The 26185-nt window shown below is 32.9% G+C and overlaps 1 protein-coding gene across 2 annotated transcripts; it reads right to left on the bottom strand.

Annotated features, from left to right (window-relative positions):
* Positions 1 to 1393: 1393 nt before the first annotated feature.
* On the bottom strand, positions 1394 to 26025 carry LOC115889323 (glutamate decarboxylase 1-like). Of its 2 annotated transcripts, XM_030909290.1 has the most exons (7): positions 25755 to 26025; positions 17528 to 17756; positions 17246 to 17465; positions 17059 to 17182; positions 16718 to 16970; positions 8597 to 8788; positions 1394 to 1599 (listed from the first exon to the last, which is right to left on the bottom strand). In XM_030909290.1, exons 1-7 carry the CDS (start codon positions 26021 to 26023, stop codon positions 1417 to 1419), a joined length of 1470 nt encoding a protein of 489 aa, XP_030765150.1. In that variant the 5' UTR covers positions 26024 to 26025; the 3' UTR covers positions 1394 to 1416. The 2 variants fall into 2 exon arrangements, with proteins under 2 accessions (XP_030765150.1, XP_030765151.1); XM_030909291.1 differs by lacking the exon at positions 8597 to 8788.
* Between the last annotated feature and the right edge of the window lie 160 nt (positions 26026 to 26185).

Here is a 26185-nt window from a genome sequence, read left to right as displayed (position 1 = left end):
TCAAGGTGTTAACTATCCAGGACCCCAAATATTTGAACTTGTAGACCTGTTCTAAGGTATTGCCCTCTATTTTAATAGGAATTGGTACATTTTGGTTTTTTCCAAATACCATGACTTTAGTTTTGGAAGAATTGATCTTCATCCCGTATTTCTTACAAGAGCCTTCAAGTCGTTCCACTAAACTCTGGAGACCAATATCAGAATCGGCAATAAGAACTGTGTCATCGGCAAATCTAATATTGTTAATGACTTCGCCGTTGACTTTAATACCGCAATCTGTTGAAGAGAAAGCTTCCCGAAAAATCGCCTCAGAATAAACATTAAATAACGAAGGAGACAGCACACATCCCTGTCTTACTCCTCTCTGTATATTGACTGGATTGGAATTGTCATTTTCAACTTTCATGTGGGCTGTTTGTTGCCAATATATATTCTTCAGAAGTGTTACATCTTTGTTGTCAACTTCCAACTCATACAACATTTCGATAAGTCTCGTCTGTTTGACTCTATCGAATGCTTTTTCGAAGTCTACGAAACACACATTCATTGGTTTTTGTTGGTCTGTACATTTCTGCGCTATCAATTGTAAACAGAATAAGGCCTCTCGTGTTCCCAATCCACTCTTAAACCCAAACTGTTCAAAGCCGCTTTCTTGCTCACAATTCTTATAAATTCTGTTATGTATTATTTTAAGTAATACTTTCAGTGCGTGACTCATTAAACTAATAAGTCTGTAATCACTGAGATGTCGAGCTGATGGTTTTTTCGGAACCGGTACAAAAGTTGAGTGGAGCCAGTCATCACGTACTTCTCCTCTATCATAGATCTTGTTAAAAAGCCTAGTCAGTATATCTACGTTCTCTACACTAACTACGTTTGCACACCAACCCACTTCAAATTTTGAAAAAAGTGAATTTTTGCTCCACCCTAATGGCTACTAATGTTAAAAATGTTTATTCAGACTATTACATTATTTTTCTCTACGTGGTGTGGTAGTTGCTAATATATTAAAGTTGAAATTGATAGTATCTACTAATTACTGATGTAGTTATTGGTTATTGATTTAGATTACTATTTTTATATATTTTAGACATTAATTTAGGCACTTTTTACATTTCATTCTCCTAAGATCCTTCGCATCGTATAAGAGGCGCCACCCAGTATAAAAAAATACAAATAGAATTATTTTATATTTAAATTATTCTAAATTTTCATTTTAACTACATATAAAATACAGACTTATAATATGTAAATTTAATGTATCTATATTTTACATACATATAATTAGTTTCAAATTTGTATTTTAATTGGAAACATATTCTATTCAATTGATAATTACCTATATATAGTATAAATTGATGGATACGCATCATTAAATTACTGATAATTATTTTATAAAAAAATGTACCTACTAATCTAATCTAAAAAAAGGGCATCACCAATTTCGGCGATGTGGTCCAATATAAAATCGATGTCATTCCTAGTTAGTGAAGAATTCTGCGATACGAATCTGAAAAAATTCGGCAAACTCTTCAAGGGTTGATAATTCAACATTACAGATCCGTGGTTAGCCATTACCATTTTGATTTGCGGCGCTACCTATGGAGAAAAAGCGACAGTTAATGTTCTAGTTATACTTATGACTAAGAGATGGCAGTAAAGCATTGCAGAAAAATGTAATAGGAATTTTATATTTTTGTATAATAGGTGTCGCATCGGCAATAGTAAATTTCTTAATTGTTCGGGGCATCAGTAAATGAAGACCATTCATAGATGGCACTGTATTATTATAAATGCGTTATTTTTAAATAAATCTTCAGATCAATATTAAAAGTTGGAGAGCTATTTTCTTACAATTAGATAATTATTTTTAATTTAAAGGTAAAAATTGTTTGTAAAAATTGAGTTTTTCGTCAGCAAGTATAGGTGAGATGTTTAAATAAATACTGCGTTAAAAATAGGTAAAACTGTTTTTTGCATATAATATGATCTATACAGGGTGATTCCTGTAAGTTGGTCATGCTTTCGGGGAATAATGAGGAACGTCAAAATATTAATTTTGATATAGCTTACTATGTGTCGGAAATGTCTCTTACGCAAGATACAGGGTGTTAAAATTTTTGAAAAATTAAAGATATTCTTTAATAGTGTTTTAACAGTTGAAGGTATCGTTATAAAATTTTATTATAGGAGTCTACCCAACACAGACACTTCAGATGTAAAAAGAAGAGGTTTTAGTTTCAACCAGTGGCGTAGATGTGATACACATCGGGTAATTTGTTCAAAAAAATAGTACGCCACTGATAAAAATAAAAATTTCGGAGTTCTTTTATTTATTTGATCTATTTCCAAGAAAAAATGTCTCTTGCAACTTTCTCCTATCTAACATCATTTTGTCACAATTTAAAAATAAAAAATAAATTATTTTTTTTAATGCGAACCCTAAATATGCGAATTATAGTGTATTTATAACTACCTTAAAACTAAGAATTTTATACCGAGTTAATAAATAAAACTCTAAAAATTTTATTTTTTTATCAGTGACATACTATTTTTTGCAAAAATTACACATCTACGCCACTGGTTGAAACTAAAACCTCTTCTTTTTATATTTAAAGTGTCTCTGTTAGGTAGACACCTATAATAAAATTTTATGACGATACCTTCAACTGTTAAAAAACTATTAAAGAATGTCTTTAATTTTTCAAAAACTTTAACACCCTGTATCATGCGTAAGAAGCATTTCCGACCCATAGTGTGCTATATTAAAATTAATATTTCGACGTCCTCTATCATTCCCCGAAAGTATGACCGACTTACAGGAATCGCCCTGTATATATGATCTATATGAGTACCCAACACATTTTTTACAGTGTGTAAAAGCCCCCAGAACAACAAATCTAGAGTGTCACATCTTGAATCACTGAGCGATTTCTTTTAATAAATACAGCGCCTCTATTCAACATATTCAGCGCCGCTCTCTATTATAGTGGACAACAAACTGCAGGAAACAGGAATAGGCATGAGATACAGATACGACGGCGGTGTGTTCAACATAAAAAGACTCAGGGCAAAAATACATACAAAATTCATCACAGAACCTCAATACGCTACAGCAAATACACCAACGTTACAGCAATTACAAGAAATGCTGAACACATATACCTGGGCATACGAGGCTTTGGGCCTTAAGCTGAACATCGATAATACTAAAATTATGTGCACTCCCGGAAAATCATAACAATGTTATAAAAATCGGAGAAGAACTATTAGAATATGTAGCGGAATTCAAATACCTCATTCCTGCCTCACTTTGATTTCCAGTAGTGATGGGCAAAACTGTTATTTTTTGTTGAAACTGTTATAGTTATTTACAAAAAACAGCTTAAAATAACAGCTTAAAAATAACAGGTTTCTTTATTTTACTGCTAAATATCTGAAAGAGTATGAGGCGGTCACCGCCAGGCGTATTAACGCAGTTGCAAGTTGCAAGAATGACGTGCTCGGTGGTTGTATTTCCAGGGTGTCAAAACATTACTAAATATCGATTGTTATCTAAAATACCTCTCTAAAAACGGTGGTTGTTTACAAATAACCGCTGTTTACAAATTGCGATATAAAAAAGCCAAAATTCCGCCACTCGTCTATACCTATACATTCCGATCTACCTACGCCCTGCCTCTCGATCCGCGTAGATCCTGAATTGCGTAGCAGTGTACAGGGTGCATCTCACTCGACGGGCGAGAAGCTCTTAGTTATGATTTTACCATTTGCGGTCAAACAATAGTAATATAAGAAAATGTGTAATATATTCTTCATAAGTAAACCAGCTACACACTAGAGTTCGAATTAATTTTACACTTAAACTATCGTGTACCCGCGACTTCGTTCGCGTCGAATTAATAATTTGTAATGGTGATCATAAAGCAAAACAAGAATTTCCATTAACATACAAACTGGATAAAATTTTCTCACATTTGCCAAAAATAAGCTTTAAACGTCGAGCAGCTTAAGCAGAACCGTGGTTAATCAATTACTCAACTTTTTGGAACACCCTGTATCATTTTTTAAAAAATTTCAAAATATGTAAAAAAACAAAATAAATTATGCGTGTCCAGACGTTTTCCCGAAAGACTAACCGTTTTTTAAATAACAAATATTGTAATATTTTACGCTAGGGCGTTTTCACCCTATTGGAATTTGAGATTCGAGAAACCCCTCCTTATCGAACCTCAACCCCACAGTCAATCCGTTTGCCAAAAATCAGCTTTAAACGTCAAGCAGTTTAAGCAGAATAGTGATTACTCAATGGTCATTTTTATGAAACACCCTGTATATATTTTTAAAAAATCTTAAAGTATGTAAAACAACATAATAAAATATACGTGTTTTAAGAGTTTTTCCGAAAAACTCTCCAGTTTTTAAATAAAAAATATTCTAATATTTGAGGGTAGTTTCACCCCCTTAGAATTCGAGTTTCGAAAAATCCCTTCTTATCGAACCTCTACACCCTAAAGTCAATCCGTTTTCCAAAAATCAGCTTTTTACGTCAAGGGCTTTAAGCAGGATCGTGATTAATCAATGACCAGATTTTTCAAAACACCCTGTATACATTTTTAAAAAATCTTAAAATATTCTGAAAATTTTTCAGAATAAATAAATACCTAAATATTGAAACTTAATAAGTAAGTACTGAAACATACAGCGCCATAACATCTCGACCTCCGCCCGTTATGCTTGTAACAGGTTGAAAAACAATGTGTCTAAAACAACTGATGCGTTATTCTCCAACTTGCTTCGAACCTCCATCGACAATCGACCGATGCAGCAGCGTTCCTTTCCCACTCCGATTATCTCGACCGCCGCCCTTTTATGCTCGTAACAGGTTGAAAAACAACGTATCTAAAATGACTGCTTCTCCAACCCGTTGCGAGCCTCCATCGACAATCGACCGATGCAGCAGCGTTTCTTTCGCACTCCTGTTATCTCGACCGCCAGGCGTTATGCACAACTGTTTTAAAAAAACCTGCTTCTTTTATATCCTATTATTTTTAAGCTGTTGTAAGCCCAATACGACCATTGACGGCATCGGCCGAAGCAGCTACGTTCGCCGTAGCGCATTCCCCCACTCCGCTGTCCGTTGTCTCGCCGCCTGTATCGATGGTTGACGAAATAACATGTTTTCCATCCATACTCATGATACAAAAGAATACAAGGTATGATATTGCGCAGGTTGGTCACTACGTCACAGGTGATAAGCAGCACCATTGGTCGGCAAGCTCTGCGCGCTTTTTTCAGTTTTGTTATAATTAATTTTGTCTCTTGATCTACTTGTAACATTATTCTTTTAATTTTATTAATTTATTGTGGTGAAATTAATTTCTGTTGTATATTTGATATTGATATTAAACATATTTTTAAAAAATGGTGTATTTTTTGTTTTTGTGTATGTCATAATTAAAAATAAATGAAGAAATAACATTTTTTATTTTTTTAAACTTCCCGCCATGCGTGACAATTTAGTCCGTAGTTCCTACAAGCGAAATTGGGGGCGCTAGTAGCAGTAGACTTGTCAACAGTGTCAAATTTAAACGTCAATTTCACTTTCCAATATTTAGCAAGGCGCTCGCACTTCTTCTTGTGTATGTGTTTTGTGATACTAGTTGTTTTTTGGAATTGCTTCGAGCAGCATAGAATTTCGTGGCGGTGCAGAGCGCCGACTTCGTTTTTTGTTTCACGAGCGTCCGATCTCTACGTGTCGTTATTTTATATCTGTTATTTTTTAGAAGTAGTAACGGTTGCGTTATGTTATTTATAAATAATTGTTATAAAATAACAGATAGTTAAATAACAACCCATCACTAATTTCGGGAAAGGCCAATATCCACTCACCATTTACCATTTACTGCAATATTTAAAATATATAATTTTTCAAATTATTACAACGTGATGGGGTTTGCTAATATCTAAAAGCTTGCATTATTAAAGCATTTTCAGGTGTTTTACATTGTTGTAGTTGCCACGATATATTTCTTATTTCAAAAATCCCCAAAATCAGAAATCGAGAACAGATAAATCCGGGAATCGGGGAGGCCATATGGGTTCATTGTTTCCAATTCATTGATTTGAGAAATAATAATTTCACCAAATTCTAATATTTTCAAAGTTGTGAGGAGCAGCCCCATCTTGCTAAAAGTATATTTCACGCAAATTAGTTAAAGGAATATCTAACATTTCCGGTACGACCAACCAAACCAAGATTTACAAATAGCCGTAGGCAGAGAGTTAAGTTTCCCTAATATAGAAAGAATTTATTAGTGGCTCCCAAAATAAAACAAGAGTCAGATAGCAGTATTACTTTTAATAATTCTTTAGTTTCTTTTATTATATTATCAACCATGGCCTACTAATAAATATGATCTTTTAATAAAAACTTTTAAATATTGCAGTAAATAGGTGAAAATAAATATAAAGTGATATATATATTTTGGGAAGCTTATGGCAAGCCAGATCATATAATTTATAATTATACTGGGGTGTTCCATTTAAGAAAACATAACGTTAGATTATATCTTAAAATATTCTTTTCGTAAAATAACAGACTACGTAAAAAGTTCTACATTAGTTTTCACCTTCTCGATTAGCTTTAACCATAACAGAGATACGTCCCAAATTGCATAATTTTCAAAAAGACCCTGTAGCTCAGAAACGAAGAGGGCTATGAAAATGTTGTTTACGGCATCTTCCGTTTGACAAAAAAGTGGGACTGGTTTGTGCAAACCGGACCCTTCTATCTTCACTAATAACGGAGATATCCTATGATTTCAACCAAAATGGGACACCCTGTACATAACATTTTCTATAAATTCAACAATAATGTTTACTATTTTTTATGACCCTAAACATGCGTTAGGAATAGGAATAGCCCAAAACACAAGTTTTGGACTTTATCCATTGTCATGAAAACTGTCAGTTTTATTATGCTCTGCTCTAGATTATATTATGTTACTATAAATATAAAATTATTCAAGGTGGTTCCCCCTCCACCCGAACTGTATTCCGGAAACTTCGGCAGCATATTTTACAGATAAAAATAAGTAAAAAAGTGCGTATAAATGTATATCCTAAAATGCTTAGTTTCGGAAATACAGGGTGTAGAAGTTTCATTTTTAATTCGATTTTTTTCAATTAATTTATGAAGTAACCTCAATATTTGGATGAAAATTGGTGTCAGGGAGTTTTTTGATATGAGAAATTTGATCTTGACATCAATATGACTACTACTAGAGGGCGCCACCTACATATTTTTTAACAGGTTTGAAGAGTAATAACTTTTCGTCCGTACCTGAAACTACTGAGTAAAAAAATATACATTTACGAAGTTTTTTACGTAAAAAATGTCTCTTGGTAAAAATCGCTAAGGGTAATGGTTTTCGAGATATTTGGAATCGAAATTACCAATACCCATCATCATTGACAAAAATTAAACATCTTAACTAAATAGTTATTAGACTGAAATCATAAATTTGAAATGTTTTTGTGCCAAAATTACAACAGAAACAGTTTTATCATTTTTTGGCAAAAAGTTTATGATTAATTTAAAAAAATAAAAATTTACCAAATTTATATTTTCAGTCAAGTAACTATCTACTCAACGTGTCAATAAGACATGTATTAACTATTTTCATTCTAAATATCTTGAGAACGGTTGCTCGTAGAACTTTTTATCAAGAGACATTTTTTACGTAAAAAGTCATGGAACGTAAAAAAGTCATTACGTAAAAGTCAGTCTCATAGTTATTACTCTTCACAACAAGTAAAACACATGTCACAAAAATATGTAGATGGCGCCCTCTACAAGTAGGAGTCATATTGACATTAAAATCAAATTTCTCATGTCAAAAAACTCCCAGACACCAGTTTTCATCCAAATATTGATGTTACTTCATAAATTATTTAGAAAAAATCGAAATAAAAATGAAATTTCTACACCCTGTATCTCCGAAACTAAGCATTTTAGGACATACATTTATACGAACTTTTTTACTTATTTTTATCTGCAGAATATGCTGCTGAAGTTTGCGGAATACAGTTCGGACCACCCTGTATAAATATTATACAGGGTGTCCCAGAAATAATTACAAATATTTTAACTGGTAGTATAGTTCAACCCCAGAAACACGCCTATGAGGTTTTTTTCGCGAAAAAAAAAATTTGAAAATTCGGAATCTTTTGAAATTTATTTTGGAAGTTTTTTTAGTTTTTATTTAAAAAACATAATTTCTTGATAATATGGCAACATAGGTAGTACATTAAATTTACAAGAAAGAAAATCCAGAAAAGATCCAGTGGTTCTCAAAATTTAAGCAAAAAAATTTTTTTTTTTTTTAATTTTCAAAGTAAAGCAACCAAACCAAACTCCGTTATTTTGGACTTATTTGAAAAACGATAAAGAGAAAATATGTTTCCTTTATCGAGATCTACCACCCCTTAAAATATTTGCACTTATTTCTGGGATACCCTGTATAAATAGAGATTTTATTACGTTACTAGAGGTCGTTCCAAGCATGTCCTAGACAAATTTCCCCTCTCCTACCTTGTGCAATTCGGCGTGAAAATCCGAAACGTTCGGTCTGGACCTCAAATATCTCGGCAAATACCAGAAGCAAACGTTCATGTACTGGCGTTGCGAGACCGGTGCGAATTCGGGTCGGCAGTTCACTTGCTCCTCGAAATAGTGGGCCAGGTCCATGAGGACGTCGATGTGGCTGGCGAAACCAGCGGCACCCTGGGAAATAACAACAGTAACGAAATTAGCTGTATAGCTGGTGCTTCGAGCGGCAAAGAATAGACCGGATAAGGTTTATACTTCATTATTTTTTCGATAGAAAAAGACCTAGATCCTATAGGAAAGTTCCTAGCTAAATATCTTGCACCATAAAAATTTTAACTGCAATATATTGATTGTATAACTTTCTTATTAATGATTTAGTGGAGGGCCCGGAGATTTTTACCTCGGAATTCAATTACTGTCAATGTATTAATTTGAAACCTTCTGTATTGTGTTTTATAGATAAAATACTAAAATGTTTACCCATTTTTTTTTCGTTGCTTTCAATTTTTTAGTTTAGTAATTATAGTAAATTCTTAGTATTTCCTTAATTTATTTTTTTTTTCAATTTTTGTTCTAAGCATATTTATTGAAATAAATGAATCTAATGTATAAGCTATTCTGTTTGTATTCTAATCATTGAAATCGAATTATACAGGGTGGCGCTCTTTTAAAATATTTATCATTTTTTAAAAATGAAGAATACCTACATTTTAAATTTTAATTCTTTATCCTTAAAAATTTCCTTAATATCCATAATTTGAGGTTTGGAAAACTACTGGCTACCGTGTCGGATAACGGATCCAACTTCGTGAAAGCTTTTAAGGAATTCGGACAACTGGGCATGAAATCCCATAAAAAAAATGGAAATTTAGAATTTAAAAATATCTCAGAAAATCTGGAAGGGATGGAATCTAATATCACAATCTCATTACCTAAACACATTCGATGTACTTCACTCACTTTGAATCTTATTGCGACTACTAATATAAAAAATATAATTCAGAAAGATGTTACATTGAGGCCTCGTCATACAAATATTTTGCAAAATGCAATGTTCTGTGGAAAATGGCAAGTCGAAAAGCGCAGAAATTATTCAAGAACCCTTAGGCCACACATTAAGTTATCGAGGGCCAACACGCTGAAATTCTCTGAATGATGCTCTAATTATTCAAGAAAAAAACTGTTTAATAGAGCTATTCGAAAAGATGAGTATTAAAAATCAGATGCTCAGAGATGCTGTTATTGCTTTAACTGACTACTGCCGAATCACAGGCCGAATCTCCAAACATTTAGCAAATTCAGTTGACAGTTTACGAGGTGAAAAAATACCTTTTATGGATATCTTACAGGATATCTTACAAATCTGTTTACAGAGAAGGTGAATTTGGCAATATCAACTCATATGTACGCATAAACTTGTAGTAGAGACGGCCGGGAAAATAGAGGTAATAAAAGTGTATCCATTGAAAACAATATTATAATAGACACTACAGGTGAATTCTTTGAATTGTACTGTTCCAACTCTCCAGAGACGCTTCAAAGTTGCAATAAAAGGAAATTTAAACTTGAGATTTTGCAGTACGCAGAGTATCAAAGTAAGGACTTGAAATTATTAGATCAATATCCTGTTATACCAGAACTATTTTTAAGATAATATAGGTAACACCTTCCTACCGTCATCGGCACCCATTGAAAGGCTTTGCAGTTTTGCCGAAATAGTAAACGCACCTCGAAGACATGCGCTTTGTAACTCGCCCTTTGAACAATTAGTTATACGAAAGTCGAACGGTAAAAAACTGACTGCCTTGAAGTAAAAAAAAATATGAGTACTTATTAAACTCTGTAGTTTGGGTATTTACTTAAGCTTAAGTTAGCTCATTTTATAGTTTTAAACAGTTCATTATCAATACTTATTTGTAACTACATTTTAGTTGCATACTTGTTACAATTATTTGTATTTTTTGTGCTATTCATATAATTTTTATTTTTACTTCAAATTCTTTAAGTACTTCATAAATCCATGAAATAAACATGTAATATTTGAAGTACTTTCCTTGAACAAAACCAAGTATTATACTAAAGTATTTGAGTCTTAAAATACTTTTTAAATGAAAGTTACTTTGGAATTGTATTTGATTAATATAATTTCCGTAACTGATATTTGATAGATAACTTGAAATGCTTTCTTCCAGTACTTGTGACAGCTCTTCCTTGTATCGTGAAATGTTGTGTCTTTCAAAATACAACATTATATTTCCAATTTAAAAGTAGGTACAAAAAATTTGCTATTTCATAATTTAGAGGGTTTATTGTGTGTAGAAACTGTAGATGTATAAATGGCCATAATTCAAAAACTACTCAGTATACTCTATGGTATTAAGGTAATTTTTGAACCGGAATTTTATAGCAAATTTACTGAACTAAACAAATATAAAGCATTTCATTTGAAATACTAAAACTTAAGTTTAAAAATATATTTGACACACCCTGTAATATATTGTGTAAAACTTGGAAAATAAGTTTGTAATAATAATGCTTTTATTTATTCAGTATTCTAATAAACAATATGCATTCCTTCGGAAACTCTATTTATTTATCTAGTAATGCTAAAACACTCTATTTGAAAGTCGATTAGAGAAAATAGTATGATTCATTGGCAAGCGATGTAAATATTTGTGATCAGGTAAAATTGTGATGTAAGAGGAGGCTTAGCTTGCCGGCGGCGGGTCAGTAGTAGACAGGCCGGCTGTAGTGTTCTGTTTTGTCACAGAGCTGACATTTGGAAGTAGCGAGTCTCTTGACTATGGAAGTAGAAAACCTCTTGTGACGTCGTTCCTTTGAGGATGGTCTTGAGAGTTTGAGGTCTCTCTTGCTTCTAGATTGACACGGTGGGGCGTTGGTGAGGACCCCAATTAGCCTCATAGATTGTGATGCGAATCTGTTTAGCGGCCGATTTGCGTCCGGGGGAAGCCTCTATACTATTTCAGGTGACACTAGCTAGTTGTTGAAGATTATTAACCAATAGATCCGAATAATATTTGAATTAGATGGAAGATATGGAATCGGATATATTGAATAGAATGTCAGTGGCTAGGGGGCGGAGTACCCCCGGGTGAGTTCTACTATTTAACTATCAATTTTATCCAGATCAGTAAATTTTTCTTTTGTTATTTTCATGTACAATGAGAGAGTGCTTGCCAATGACCAACTAAATGGATATTTGAGGTGAATTTGCATTGTGAGACCCGGTTGAGTAAGCCCCAAAAATAGCGATTTTACAATTGAAAACATTTTTGAAATGTAAACTACCATTACACACATTTTGCATAAGGTTTGGAGTGAATATCTCAAATGGGAATCCTTTTTCAGAAAACGGAACCATCTTGTATGTATGTATTTGTATATGTGTGTATATTTAAATACTAAAGTGAAAGCAACGAATTTAAATGGGTAAACTTTGTAATATATCTTATTAACAATACAATGCAAAAAGTTTTATCAAAATTCCTTCACAGTACTTGAATTCCGAAGTTTGTATCCCACAAGGGCTTAAGGCACTCTACTAATTCATAATGAAAAAAATACCAAACTGGGCAGCAGCTGGGATGGGTCACATCTCTTATTCTAATATCAAAGATAACATAGTCCCGTCCGATCGAAAAAAAACGGCTGGGGAATAACAATCGATGATAATTTGGGCGAGCTGAAGCGTTATACAGGGTGTCCCAGAAATAAGTGCAAGTATATTAAGGGATGGTAGATCTGGTCAAAAGAAACATAATTTTCTCTTGACCATTTTTAAAACAAATTTTGTTGTATTTTAGAAAAATTTGCCCCACATTGTAGGTCAAAAGTTAAGATATTTAAAACAAACAAGGAACAGACTTTCTATAGTCTGTCCAACGAGAAGATCCTTGACAGTGATAGATGTGTCTGTCATTTTAATTTCAAAGTAGTTTATTTTATTTTACAAAGAAATAAGTTGGTACAACTGGAACGCATAGCAGGAAATATTTAAAATTTGATTGACAAGATGACAAGTGATTACTTCAAAATATTGTGAAAAAAAACTGTATAAAACTGAAAAAATGTAATCGAGTTATTTTATTTAATAAAAACGGTATGTGTTAATACAAAACAAACAAGAACAAGACACTACATACCAAAAAAATATAAAAAAGAACTATTATTTACTTTCAAGCTTTATGAAACTTTAATCTTAATTTTTTTAAACCAGTACCTTTTGACATTATTTTTCTGCAGTACTAAAATCCATTATTTGCCTATCGTGTGATGTCGATATTTTACAGCTACTCCAGTTTTTAGTATGTGTTTAGTTTGATCCTTCTACCTTATACGAGATGCACTTATCTACGACGAAATGGTATACAAACTTTATCGATGGCAACTTCATTGGTTTAAGACTTCCTGCCTGGGCAGCGAGTATTAACCATAAACTGTGCTCTGGGTCTACAGTTAATTTTCACTCGATTTTTCCTCCACTTGACTTCAAAAGACACAAAACACACGTAATAATACGAATCAAAATGCATCATCTTCCAAAACGCAGGGTATTCAACAAAAGTTGACACAAAATTATAACCTATAATTTGGCAAGACTTTGACAAGCGTCAAAAATCTAAAGGCGGGTTCATACGCATCGGCGTCCGTTTGTCGTTCATCGTTCCGTCAAACCAATAAAATTGAAATACGATCTGTCATTTTTTAAATAAACCAATAAAACTGGTTAAAAACAACAAGACACGACGCATGACGGATTTATATTTAAACCCATCCATAGATAACTTAAAAATAATTAGAAACTTTTTTTAGTAAAATAAATAGATTGGTATGGAACGTCATCTGCTTTTCTTCTGTCATCGTCTGTCGAAATCTTACCTGAGAAAAAAAACAGAGTATAGATGCACTTTGTCCATTTTTCCGAATTTTAGAAAACAACAAAGAAAAGCTGCTTCGTTTTTTGCAGGAAACTTACTATTTTATGTTTACTATTATTTTGATATTATATTTTTTATAATTATAGGTTTGCCATTTTTCTGAGTTTTTTTCCATAATGAGATGAAAATTCGGGATTTTAGTCAGATCACTGATTTTATTAAAACTAATGTAATAGATCTTTATGGTCGCGGTGATCAACCCCTCTCTTACTCATTCTACATTCTACTTATTGATTAATTCAAAAACGTAGATAATGAAATTATAGGCAGTTTTGATCAATACGATTATTGTTTTAGGTTTAGGCAATGAGTGATGCATCCCATAAAACAATAATAAAGAGTTAAACCATTTTTAAAAGATAAACACATACTCTAATATCACAGTATTATTGTCTCATCTTCGAAAAATGTTGGAAAACAAAGTAAAATAAACCTATATTGATTTAATACTAACTTTATAAAAAAGTAACAAAAAAGTTTCTTTTTCATTCTTTTTCTGTATTAGAAGAACTTTTTATATTAAAGCTAATAACTGGAGGGAATGTATAAAAGACGATATTTTATTATAGGATTTCGTATTCTGTTTTTGTTGTTCTGTCAAATTTCTCTTAAAAACAATTTTTAAAAAAAGTTTTCTTTTAAATTTCAGTAAATTATAACATTATTATGAGTACCCCATTTTTTTCAGACTAAAAATAACTAATATCGCTCCCTAGAAGAATATTTCGCTAACTTTTTCATTTCGCACGCTCGCAACTACACTTTTAGGCTCTTAAGTTAGGTACCTAGTTAATTGTGAAATATGACGCTTTTAAGTAAGGTTAGGTTTCCGTGGAGACGAAAAATTCGTGTACGGTGTACAATAGGAAAGGAAAATGAGGATGAGAGTTTCAAACTTGCCACTTAAAAAGGACACCAAAACCTACGAATATAATATTTAGTTTTAAATTTAATATGATGAGAAAGAAAATAAAAAAGTTGTTTCGAATTCTCGATTTTAATTGGGTCAATCAGTGGCGGCTCGTCAGGTGCAGTAGGTGAAGGGGCACTTCACCGAAAAAAATACTAAATTAAAGAAAAAAAATTAATGATTAAATATTAATTTAGTTTAATATATTTACATGCATCTGAATAATAAAATGGTAATTTTTTATAAGTTATTTATTTTTTTCCGGGCGGACCTCTGCATAATAGGTCCACCGCATCGTTAATTCTGGCCGAAAAAGTAGCATTATAGGCCCGCACGCGCCTACAAGCCAGAAGTGGAAGTGAACATGTTTCTATTTCTGAGCCAAGCGGCTGCACGGTTTCCATGGTAACATGACGTCAGCCTAGCGGCAAATGTAAACCCCCCCGCCCCGAAGTTTATTATCGGAGACCGATGTGAATGAGTTTTTGGTTTTGGGCAGTTCTCTTCGTCTTCCGTTTGTTCAGGAAATGCGTGATGGCGGCGCATAATATATGCATTTATGCTAATATTCGGCTACTTCGGCGAGTAATTAACCGTGTAAAGACTGCAAAGTTAATGGCTTTTGCTGATTTAACTTGTTAATTTTTGCCGATTTTTGCTGTTTTTTTTGTTGTTGCGTTTTAAAACTGTTTTGTGTGTGTGTATGTGTTAAAAAATGAACCTAATTAATGACTTGGTGTGCAATTTATTGGAAACTCCCTTCAGACGGCGGACAGATGAAGATAAGAGTGATGTTTTATCTCAAGGGTGACCAACTGAAACTTTAACCATAAATTGCAAAAAAGAAATAAGAAAAAGTGGTAAATCTTATAATATTAAATTTAAGTCTTCCTGGTTTTCTGCTTTTAATTGGCTATGTAGTAGTATTGTTTTACAAAAATTATTTTGTTGGTTGTATTTACTATTTTCTAATAAACATGGCATTTGGAATAAAGAAGGGTTCATTGATTTCGTAAATATAACAAGATCTTTGCATAAACACGGGGATTCTGCAGAACATTTAAAATGCCAGTTAATCCTAAGAAATTAAAAAAAAATCAAAATACAATAGCCGATGCTTTAGAAGAAAACGCTAGACTCTATAAGCTTAATTTTAATGAAAATGTTCGTTTAAATAGGCTTTAATGAATATAATTAATTAAATGACGATATTACTGATAAGTTTGCATCAATAAAGAACAGAAAAATTGAGCTGATTTAGGTACAAAAATTAGTAAGGTTAGTAATATAAATATGTCAAATTTATTTTGGTTAATATTGGTTAGTCAACATTAATGTAATAATAATTAATGTAATAATTGAATAATAATTGAATGGCTCCTCGGTTGTAAACGACAATTTTTTCAATATCGAAATTTCAGTGAAAAAACCGAGGAAAAAACGCTATACTTATGAAAATTACAACCTTATTTCACTGCAATCTCTATTTTGAAAAAAATGTCGGTTACAACATTTTTCGGGGAAGCCATTCAATAATTACAGTGTTCGCCATAAAGTTCGATCCATATGGATGTTTTTTTGGTATTAGATTTAAAAAAAACTTTTTGTGGCTATCAATTCTGCTTTAAAAACAACTTAAAATGCACCAAGTCAAATTTGAAACATAATTTTATTAGTCACTTTTTTTAAAATAATAATAATTTAACCAATTTTTAAAAATGTCTTCTAAATATTTTGTATTTGACAGCACCCAGATGTTAGCTGTCAACTTTGGCTTGGTGCATTTTAAGTTGTTTTCAAAGCAGAAGTGATTGCCACAAAAAGATTTTTTAAAACTCTAATATAAAAAAAACGTCCATATCGATCCAACTTTATGGTGGACACTGTATATAATGTTTATTATATTTAATTTAAATTTAATTATATTTTCACTGGAATGCAAAATAATGTGTTTATCGAAAACTGGTTGTATCTCTTTTTACTTAATGCGTTTTAGCCCAAACTAAAATGAAAATATTATAGGTATTAGTGTATAAATAATAACAAAAAAAAATGTTGACAAAATGGCGAATGCAGCAAAAAATTTTTAAATAATATTTAAGAAAATGTTGACAAAATCGTGAATGCGCCAAAAAAAATTTCGGCGCAATTTAAAAAAAAACTAACTCTTCACCTAATTTTTCCCCATGAGCCGCCACTGGGGTCACTTAAAATTTAATATTGTTGCTCAAATACCTTAGCTTTCCACATAAACCAGAACTTAAATACATCACATTTTCTACCACACTGCAGGTATTTATCACCAACATCGTACTTGGAATCGTAGTACTTATCCCTTTGGAAAAGGTACTCAGCGCCTCTGGAATGGCATGAGTGGAGTAAATTCTTGTCTCGAACTAACAACAAAGAGCACTGTTGGGGCACAGCAAGTAGTTTATGAGGATTGATTACAATCGAGTCTGCTAATTCTATACCATTGAGCTTAGTTCTAAAATTTGAGCATCATTTGAAGTCATCATAATTTAACATTCCTGAATAATTGTATAATTCATTGAGATCAAAACTGTTGTATCTACCTATATCTTTGTGAAAATAATAATCCACCGCCCCATGCTGCATCCACATGTAGCCATAAACCGTGCTTTTTACATATAGCTGATATCTCAGCTACAGGATCAAAGGCTCCTCTAACTGTAGTACCTAATTTTTAAAGAAAAATAAGAATATTACAATAATTTACTTGGAATATAAACAACAACTTACCCATTGTTGCAACAACCATAAGCGGAACAACATTTTTATCTTTATATTTGATTATGTTTTGTTCCAAATCGTCTGGAACAATTTTACCAACCTCGTCGGTTTTTAGTTTTATTACAGCTTCTTCACCTAATCCGAGGAAGCTGGCAAATTTGAATATGGAATAGTGGCATTCTTCTGAGGTAAACATTACTAAATCCGGTAAATTTTTACTTCCGGACTTCTAAAGAATACACAATAAATGTAAAGAGATTAGAAAAGCTATTGCAACACTTCGATACTTACTTTAACTTGAGGGAATCTACTAAATCTAGCCAGATTAATGGCAGTTCCGTTGCCAAATGATCCACCAGGACAGAACATGCCATCACCCCATTCCAATCCCACCATCTTGCATACCTCATTGATTACATGTTGTTCCATCAACGTAAAAACTGGAGCTACTTCATAAGTGTACACGCTTGCATTTAAAGCGTCGGTCAACCATTGAGCTGCCAAGCCGTAGGGATCAAGCCTACAAAAGTTGCAGCATAGAATAATTAACTGAGTTGCAGCTTAAGCCAATAGGCTTGTTGCATTTCAGTTGATTTTAAAAAATTCCGACCGCAGGTGCAGAAATCAGGAATTTTCGCTGTGTATTTCAAGGCGTCCCGGTTGCATATTTGTAAACAACGTCCATGATCGCGATTCGGTTCTAGGCCGAACGAAGCCTCGTAGACAGCATACGATATCGCAAATCCGTCTAGGAAATAGCATCCGTGATTCCAAATTTTAACTGCCTTAACTCCTCTTATAAACAGTAGACGATATCGCGAAATTTGTTGATTAGTTGCTGGTAATCAGCATTCAAGATCGCAAAATTGCATGATGTCTACCAAAAAATTGGCGCCGGGAGGCCCATATAGCCGCCCATACTAAAATATGTTAACAAAAAGTTGGTAGGCAGTTCTTTTAGTTTCAAAGTAAAGGAATTTTTTCAATATTTTTTTATCTCAAAAACTGCGACTTTGACTGATTTTGATGTTATTACAAATTTTGTTGCAAATATTCCTATTCTTAAATTGAAAACCGCGTTTCGCTAGCTACTGTAATTTTTGAGTTACGATTTTTTAAAATTTTTAACCCCCTCCCATACCCCCTTACCAACCCTCCACCGCCACCAAAAACTAATAGCCAGATTCTCGGGTGCCACAGTATTTTTGTGCCAAATTTGGTTAAAATCGGTTTAGCGACGCGACGCCGACGTTCTAAAACGAATAAGAATTGTCGAGACAAGTCTGGATTGTCTGTTGCTCTCATATATAAGCAGACGCCTGAGGCCTGAGGAAGACAGAGAACAAACAGACGTTCGACGTGTACACAGTTGTCGCGCGCTGAATTCAAAATAAATTCCTATTAGATAAATAGTCAGATAAATTGTAAATAAGTTATAAATAGTTCTTTAAGTCTTTTAATCGTTATTGTTTTTGTTAATTAGTGTTAAATAAATTGTGTTTAAATAAATTGTGACTTTCTATCAACACGGAACCGACGAAAAACGTAACAATATCAAGTATGGGCGGCTATACGTGCCTCCCGGCGCCAATTTTTTGTTATAATTTTATCAAAAATAGTTAAGGACAGGGGCGGATACAGAAATTTATTTTAGGGGGGCCCAAAATAAAAAGCAATGTAGAATATGCTTTTTAGGGTACAATAAAATTTTTACCCAAAAACCTAATATTTTACACAATTTCCAGATTTTAGGGGGGCCCGTGTCCCATGGGCCTCCCCTCTGTATCCGCCACTGGTTAAGGACACATCTTTTTTTTTTTTTAAAGTTAGGTATTAGAAATTTATATTGAGTTCTATATGGAAAATATATTATATCTCTATTTTGTTTTAAGTAATTTGCATGCGTATGTAAGTTGGATGAACATAAAATAGTGTTATCAGGGAATCTATTTTAGGTTGATTTCCCGACACGATTTTAGGTTTTACTTTATACGAGTAGTCGTATAAAGTAAAACCGCACATCAACAGTGTATTCAAACAGCACGTCAACGTGTATTTTTTCGTACGATCACTAAAGTTAAACATCAATATGCGTGATTGTTATTGGAAGGGGTGGCCGCTTGAAAAGGCCCCTTTTTTATTTTTAGCTCGTTTAATTTGTGTTGACAATCAAAATTTGCGATCCAAAATGCTGATTACGAGCAACCCATCAATAAATTTCGCGATATCGTCTGGTGTTTATAGAGGTGTTAAAGGCAGTTGAAATTTGGAATCACGGATGCTATTTACCAGACGGATTTGCGATATCGTATGCTGTTCGTTCGGCCTAGAACCGAATGGCGATCATGGACGTCGTTTTTTTCGAAAATTTGTAGTACATGGAGGTACCGGGACGTATATTTAATATACGTCCCGGTTACAGTTCATGTTGATCGCATTAAAATAATACTGAAATGGCTTTGTCAAAATATTTAAGTATTTTAGTTTTTTGGTAGTGCAGTTATCAGGGTTGGCATGATTTAAATCATGATTTAAATCGTGATTTAAATCAAGTGATTTTTTCAATTTTAATCGTGTGATTTAAATCAAATAAAATAATTTTATTGAAACTTTATAATAAATCAAAAAATAACTGTAAAAGTTATAAAAATGTGTCCTAGAAAACTATAAACATTTTCTATAACAGATGTAGCAGATAATAAATCGAAAAATAATTGTATAATAAAAATATCTATTCATCAATTTAATTGATGGACCGATTTTTGAACTAATTTCGTGTGAATCCATTAGACCGCTAAACACCAGGATTTATTTTACAATTTCTGTATAACTGACAAAAATTCGCTGTTCAAATACATATCATTCGCAAAGTTTAGTGCAGAACTAGGTTCTTTTAATATAGAGATTATATCTTTATTCCCGAGAATCTATAATTTTATTGTTGTCAGAAAATATGTTGTTTTATATTTTTTTATTTATTATTGGTTGTGTTTCCAAATTCCTACCGACATTTTGATCTGCAGTAAGTACTTTACACTTTGATATTAGATAATGCATACTAATTTCATTCTCGACTTAAGATTATTTCCGAACAATAGTGTATTGTTTTATTTGGAGTAAAAATTATACTTTTTTTGACGATGCTATACCTTTGAAGGACCATCCTAAAGCTATTCCAACATTACAGGGAGGCACAAAAAGTACATTTTTATTCCGAATAGAACATATCATTTTTTTTAAACATTACAAATAATTATTTAATCAATTTCAAACATTGCAAATAATATAAACAGTAATCTATAAGTTTAATAATATATTTTTGTGCTTAGGCGTAACAGTGCTTTACTTTTATGCCTAGGCGTTAAAATGACAAAAAATTAATACTTTTGAGACGTTTGAAAAAAATCCTTTTGATCTGGAGCGAACGACTTTTCTTTGCGGAATATATTGGTGGAATATATGTGAAAAAATCACACGCCCCGTAGATTATTAATGTTAATCTAGATAGATTTAGCCATTTAGGATAGGACTTTAATTGGAAATAAGTCCTAGTCATTTGCAAATCCGATTTAAATATTGTTTTGAATTCAAATCAAAAAAATCTGATTTAAATCAAAAAAATCTGATTTAAATAAAAAAAATCTGATTTTTTTGATTTTTTTAAAAAAATCATGATTTTTTCCAACCCTGGCAGTTATTGAAACTTTAAAACACTCGGGTACGAGGTTTGTATGACCTAACGCTGTTTAGGGTAGTAAACCCGCTTCTACCGGCAAGTAAAATTGCTGCAATTTTTCTTGCGTGCAAGTAAAATTGCGAACTGCTAAGCGGGCTTAAGAAATACCTTGTATATTTAGTAATTCTGTTGGATTGGCATTTTTATGAGCCGATTAAAAAATAGGGTTAAATAATATTCAAAGCCGGATTCGACGTTAACTTAAACTGAGCAGATTCTATTAAATATTAAAACTTCTTCAGTGTAGAGCCGAGAAAGTTCCCCTTTAAATAGAAATTCGCATTATATTTGGGCATAGTACAAATCTATAAGAGCCAACCAATTTCAATTTTCGGAAAGTCGAATAAAATATCTTCTATCTCATTCTAGTTCGTTGTACGAAAATGGGAACAGAAGTGCGAATTTCTAAATGGGAAATGTAGCGTAAGATGTATTTTATGGATGTTCCATTATTCCCTTTTGTAAGTAACACTCTCATTTTTTTTTACTTTTATTTGTTTTTTGGGGTAAAAAAATCTTATTATACATTTGGTTCATATAGTATTTTTAGTTTTAAAACTTTTGTAGGTGATTCATAGATTAATTCATTTATAAATTCAATGATTGTTGTAAATAGCAAGCCATAAAACCGATAGAAATTCCGAAAATTAAACCAAACCTATAAATTTAGCACAGCGAATTTACTGTTTGTGAATTAATATTATAGTTATGGGAAAGACGATTACGAAAAACGACAAAACTCCAGGGCCTGATGATATGTATTCGGAAACGTTCCACTTAATTAATGAACAAAACTTAAAAATTATAGTACAGCTTTTCAATAACATCTATGACACCGGTCACATCCCTGAAGACTGGCTTCGTTCTACGTTTATCACGCTGTCCAAGTCAAGCAACGCAACTTCGTGTAAAGAGTATCGTCTTGTTAGTCTAATGAGCCACTTTCTTAAGTTCTTTCTGCGGGTGCTACATACAAGACTCTACAAAAAATGTGAGGAAGTAAGTGGAGAAAGCCAATTTGGATTTAAGAACGGCTTTGGTACTAGAGAAGCCATATTCAGTCTTCAAACTTTAGTATAGAATTGCCAAGATCAGAAAAAGATGTCTTCATGTGCTTTATAGACTACGAAAAAGCTTTCGATAATAACCTCCTTATATCATACCTCAGAAACTTGTGACTTGATGGAAAATATATAAGGCTCATCTGTAATTTGTATTGAAACCAAAAAGCTGAAATTCGTATACATAGCATGGGAGTAACTGAAGATTTTGAAATAAAAAAGGGGGTAATGCAAGGGTGTATTCTGTCTCCAATGTCGTTCAATTTATATGTGGAAAAAGCATTTACTGAGTCAACCTCCAATAGTCCCATTGGTTTGAAAATAAATGGCATTCCAATTAATAATATCCGATATGCGGATGACACAGTGATATTGGCAGACAATGCAAATGATCTCCAAATCCTTCTAAATAAGGTTAACAATGAAAGCCAAAGACTGGGTTTAAACATAAGTACTATATATAAATATATTAATCGGTTTAAAACGTTCTACGTCTTCCGATGCCATCTCTCCATGCCTGTCTGTCTCTCCATGCATCGTCTCCGAGAGATCTTTCCTCCATAAACGTGTCAATCCCTTCCTGCCAACTTCTTCTCGGTCTACCCGGTTTTCTTCTTCCTGCAGGTTTCCAGTTTATAATTTGCTTTGCGATTTTTATTTCTGCCATTCTTTGGACATGCCCGTACCATATGAGTTGACTGTTCTTTATGTCGTCCACTATATGTTTAACGTCCGGTATGTTTAACTTCCATAATATCTCTTATGCGTTCATTAGTTATTCGCTCGAGTCTTGATTTGCCTGCTGATCTTCTCCAAAAATCCATCTCTGTAGCTTCCAGCATTCGTTTTGTTGTTTCCTTAATTGGCCACACTTCACAGCTGTACGTGGTTATACTCTTGATGATGGTATTATATATTAGAGTTTTGTTCTTGTTGTTTATGCTTCTGTCCCACAGTATCCCATTCAATACCGTGATAGCATTCCTTCCAAGTTGGTTTCGTTCTTTAATTGCTGTATCCAACAGTCCATCATGTGATTTGCATACCCAAATATTTGTATTTTGTGCAGCACTTAATTTTCTTCCCATCTAGTATTAGATCTTGTTGTTCTCCTTCGATACATATATATTCTGTTTTGTTAGTATTGATCTCGAGTCCCCATTTCTGATATTCTTCTATAAACTTACATAAATACTACAAAAACTAAATTTATGGTTGTTAGCAGAAACAATATTCCGAACACCAGAAGTTACTTAAATGGAGAGGTCCTCAAGCAGATGACACAATTTAAATATTTGGGATGCATGGTTAATGAAACGTGGGATCCAGATCAGGAGATCAAATGCAGGATCAAACAAGCAAGATCTACTTTTCTGAGACTGCGAAGATTTCTCACAGATGGGAACTTGAACTTCGGCCTTAGATACTGAATGGTGAAGTTCTATGGCTGGTCCGTTTTGTTATATGGTGTGGAAACATGGACACTGGAGGTAGCAACAATAAACCGAATTGATAAACCGCCTTCGAAATGTGGACCCTACGACGAATGCTAAGAGTGCCCTGGGTCGACCGTGTGAGGAATGAAGACATTCTCGGAAGAGCTGGTCTAGAAGAACGTGAATTCTTCGAAATCATCAAGAAGAGGAAAATAGCCTATTTGGGACGCATACTACGTAAAGAACGCTATCATTTTCAGCGTCTGATTCTCCAGGGTAAAATAGAGGGGGGCAAAAGAGGAATAGGCCGAAGGAAGCTATCATGGCTGAGAAATATTCGTCATTGGAGAGGCATACAGGACTTCCAAGCACTCCAAGTCGCTGCAGTTAATAGAACCATCTGATGAGGAAAAAAAAGATGAACGCCTACGCAGGAATCTGCACGGCACCTCAAGAAGGAGATGGGAAAGAAAACTGTTAAAAAGCATAATATCCTGATACTATGGCAACATAGGTAGTAGATTAAATTTACAAGAAAGAAAACCCAGAAAAAATTTTAAAATTTTTATTTTATCTAGTCAATCACGTCGCAAAAATTAATACTTTGGGACGTTTGAAAAGCATATATTTTTATGTAGAAAATGCCTCCAGAAAAAATCTATTAAAAAAGTGCAAAAGCCCAAGTAGCATTTTTAGACACAAAATCGAAACAAAATCTCTGCTGAGAAACATTGCGAAACAGTTTCGTCACATTTTGACATTTTTGATACATATGTTTCGTAACATAAATCGTTTTTTCTTTTGAAGCATTTTACCAAAATATGGTTTCGCTACATAAGCTATAAAAACAAAGATCTTAGTGTCACAAATTTTTCGAAACTTTTAAGAAACAGAAAAACAAAGAAACTATGTTCTACAAACCTGTTTTGTACATGAAAAGTTTCCATAATTCATTTGATATTCTGTGTCAAATATAAGAACATAACCTTACTTTATTGTTTAGATTTTGTTCTGCAGTTTTTGCATTTAAGCATTCTTCAAGTTTTTATAGTACTATAATTAAAAAAGCAGAAGGAAGGACATATGGTGAGTACAAATACAGATATTTTTCTTATGCGATTGTATAATTATTTATTATACGCGTTACAGAGACGATTTGTTTTAGGAATAAATGTAATAACATCCACTACCCATACCCAACAGGAGACCGAAGAAAAATGTTACTAGCAAACGTTTTTTTCTATTTTTTCCACAACGGAACACATGTTTTTTTGTTTTAATTGTGTTATAAGAAGTAAATAAAAATGTTTTGATTATTTTGACCAGCAGTTTTGATTGGCTTTGTTGACAGGTAACTAGTTCAAAATTTCTACACAGATAACGTTAAATCGAAACATTTTGAAAACAAGGTTTCCATTTATTGTCGATTCATTTTCGAAACACGAGTTTCTCTCTTTTTAGACACAAGTATGATATAATGTATACGATTTGTGTCCGACTCCATGTCAATTTTATAAAATAATGAATTAAAATTCCGCAATGTTAGCTAGTGACAGCGTTTTTAACTAAAAATATATGTCTTTATCGGCTTTTAAACTCATGTGAACGCGTTCTACTTACATTGATTTATATATTTTTATTTTCAGAACCATGGTAATTAAAATAAAAATCTATATTTCAGACTTGATTTATTATCAAATTAAACGATGAATTTGCTTTTGCTACCAATTTTTTGTACAAGAAAACCTAAAAACAAAGGTTTTAAGACAAAAATATAAACGCGGAGGTCGACATTGTTGACGGCTGTTTTCATTTTGAAATCCACACACATACATAGACTATTTTAGTTTGGCATTTTGTTTCTTCACATTTAGAAACGTTGGCTGCTGAAAACGGAAACATCTTGGACTCAAATTGCAGAAAATGTTTCGAAACATTTCCTCTGAAAGTTTTGATTCCGCATCGAAACAGGAAACTGCTTTCAGGAAACGACTAGTGTCACCACATTGGAAACATATGTAATAAAACCATATAAAATATATAGTTTTCGAAAATGGTCCCTATTTGTGGCATACCGTTTCCATTTTGTATCAAGAAACAGACACAATTATTAGAAACATTACCTAAAATGTATCTATATATGCTACATGGGATACTTAAAGGAGTTTTGCAGCCAAACCGAGACCAAGGGAGCCTTGGTCTTGAGCTTGCATTAGCCCATCACTAATTAAAAGTCAGTACCATTTACAAAAATAATAATTTTTCATAAACTAGTTTTTACTCACCCTGAAAACAGCTGATTTACGAAATACGGATGACCAGTCTTCACGCTAAACTTCACCGTATTCTTCAGCACTTGTATCAACTTCTCCTGAGACTCTCCATTCTGTCCCAGTTCAAAGTCGAATTCTTTCAACAAATCCTCTGGAGATCTCCACAACAACACTTTATCTTTTCTCGTAGTAAACACTACAGTGTTGAATAATAATTCTACGACTTTTTCCAGAAAATTTTTGTGCAACTCTTTGCTGGGCAACGGTTTGAAATCGCCCATGATTTCAGACTGAATGAAGAGGAATAACTAATCTAACTTTTTTTATGAGTGAAGCGATTTGATTTAGGCATCCTAATTAAGTTAATTTATTTGATTAGTGCCTCTTGTTAAAAAAAACGGTGATTACTAAAGCAGTAATTCGCCGCGGTAATTTAAAAATTA

Source organism: Sitophilus oryzae, unplaced genomic scaffold (assembly GCF_002938485.1).
Source record: "Sitophilus oryzae breed Bouriz unplaced genomic scaffold, Soryzae_2.0 scaffold_813_pilon_pilon, whole genome shotgun sequence".
Classification (NCBI taxonomy): Eukaryota; Metazoa; Arthropoda; class Insecta; order Coleoptera; family Curculionidae; genus Sitophilus; species Sitophilus oryzae.
The sequence above is the reverse complement of the archived record's forward strand: the minus strand, read 5'-3'. Positions and strand labels throughout refer to the sequence as shown.

Bases quoted from the DNA above. Each gene is read 5' to 3' on its own strand.
- LOC115889323 (XM_030909290.1), bottom strand. From the start codon at position 26,023: ATGGGCGATTTCAAACCGTTGCCCAGCAAAGAGTTGCACAAAAATTTT. The intron at 17,757-25,754 runs GTGAGTAAAAAC...CAACTTTTGTAG, and splicing joins GTAAATCAGCTGTTTTCAGG to GCTTGATCCCTACGGCTTGG. The intron at 17,466-17,527 runs GTAAGTATCGAA...TGTATTCTTTAG, and splicing joins GTAGATTCCCTCAAGTTAAA to AAGTCCGGAAGTAAAAATTT.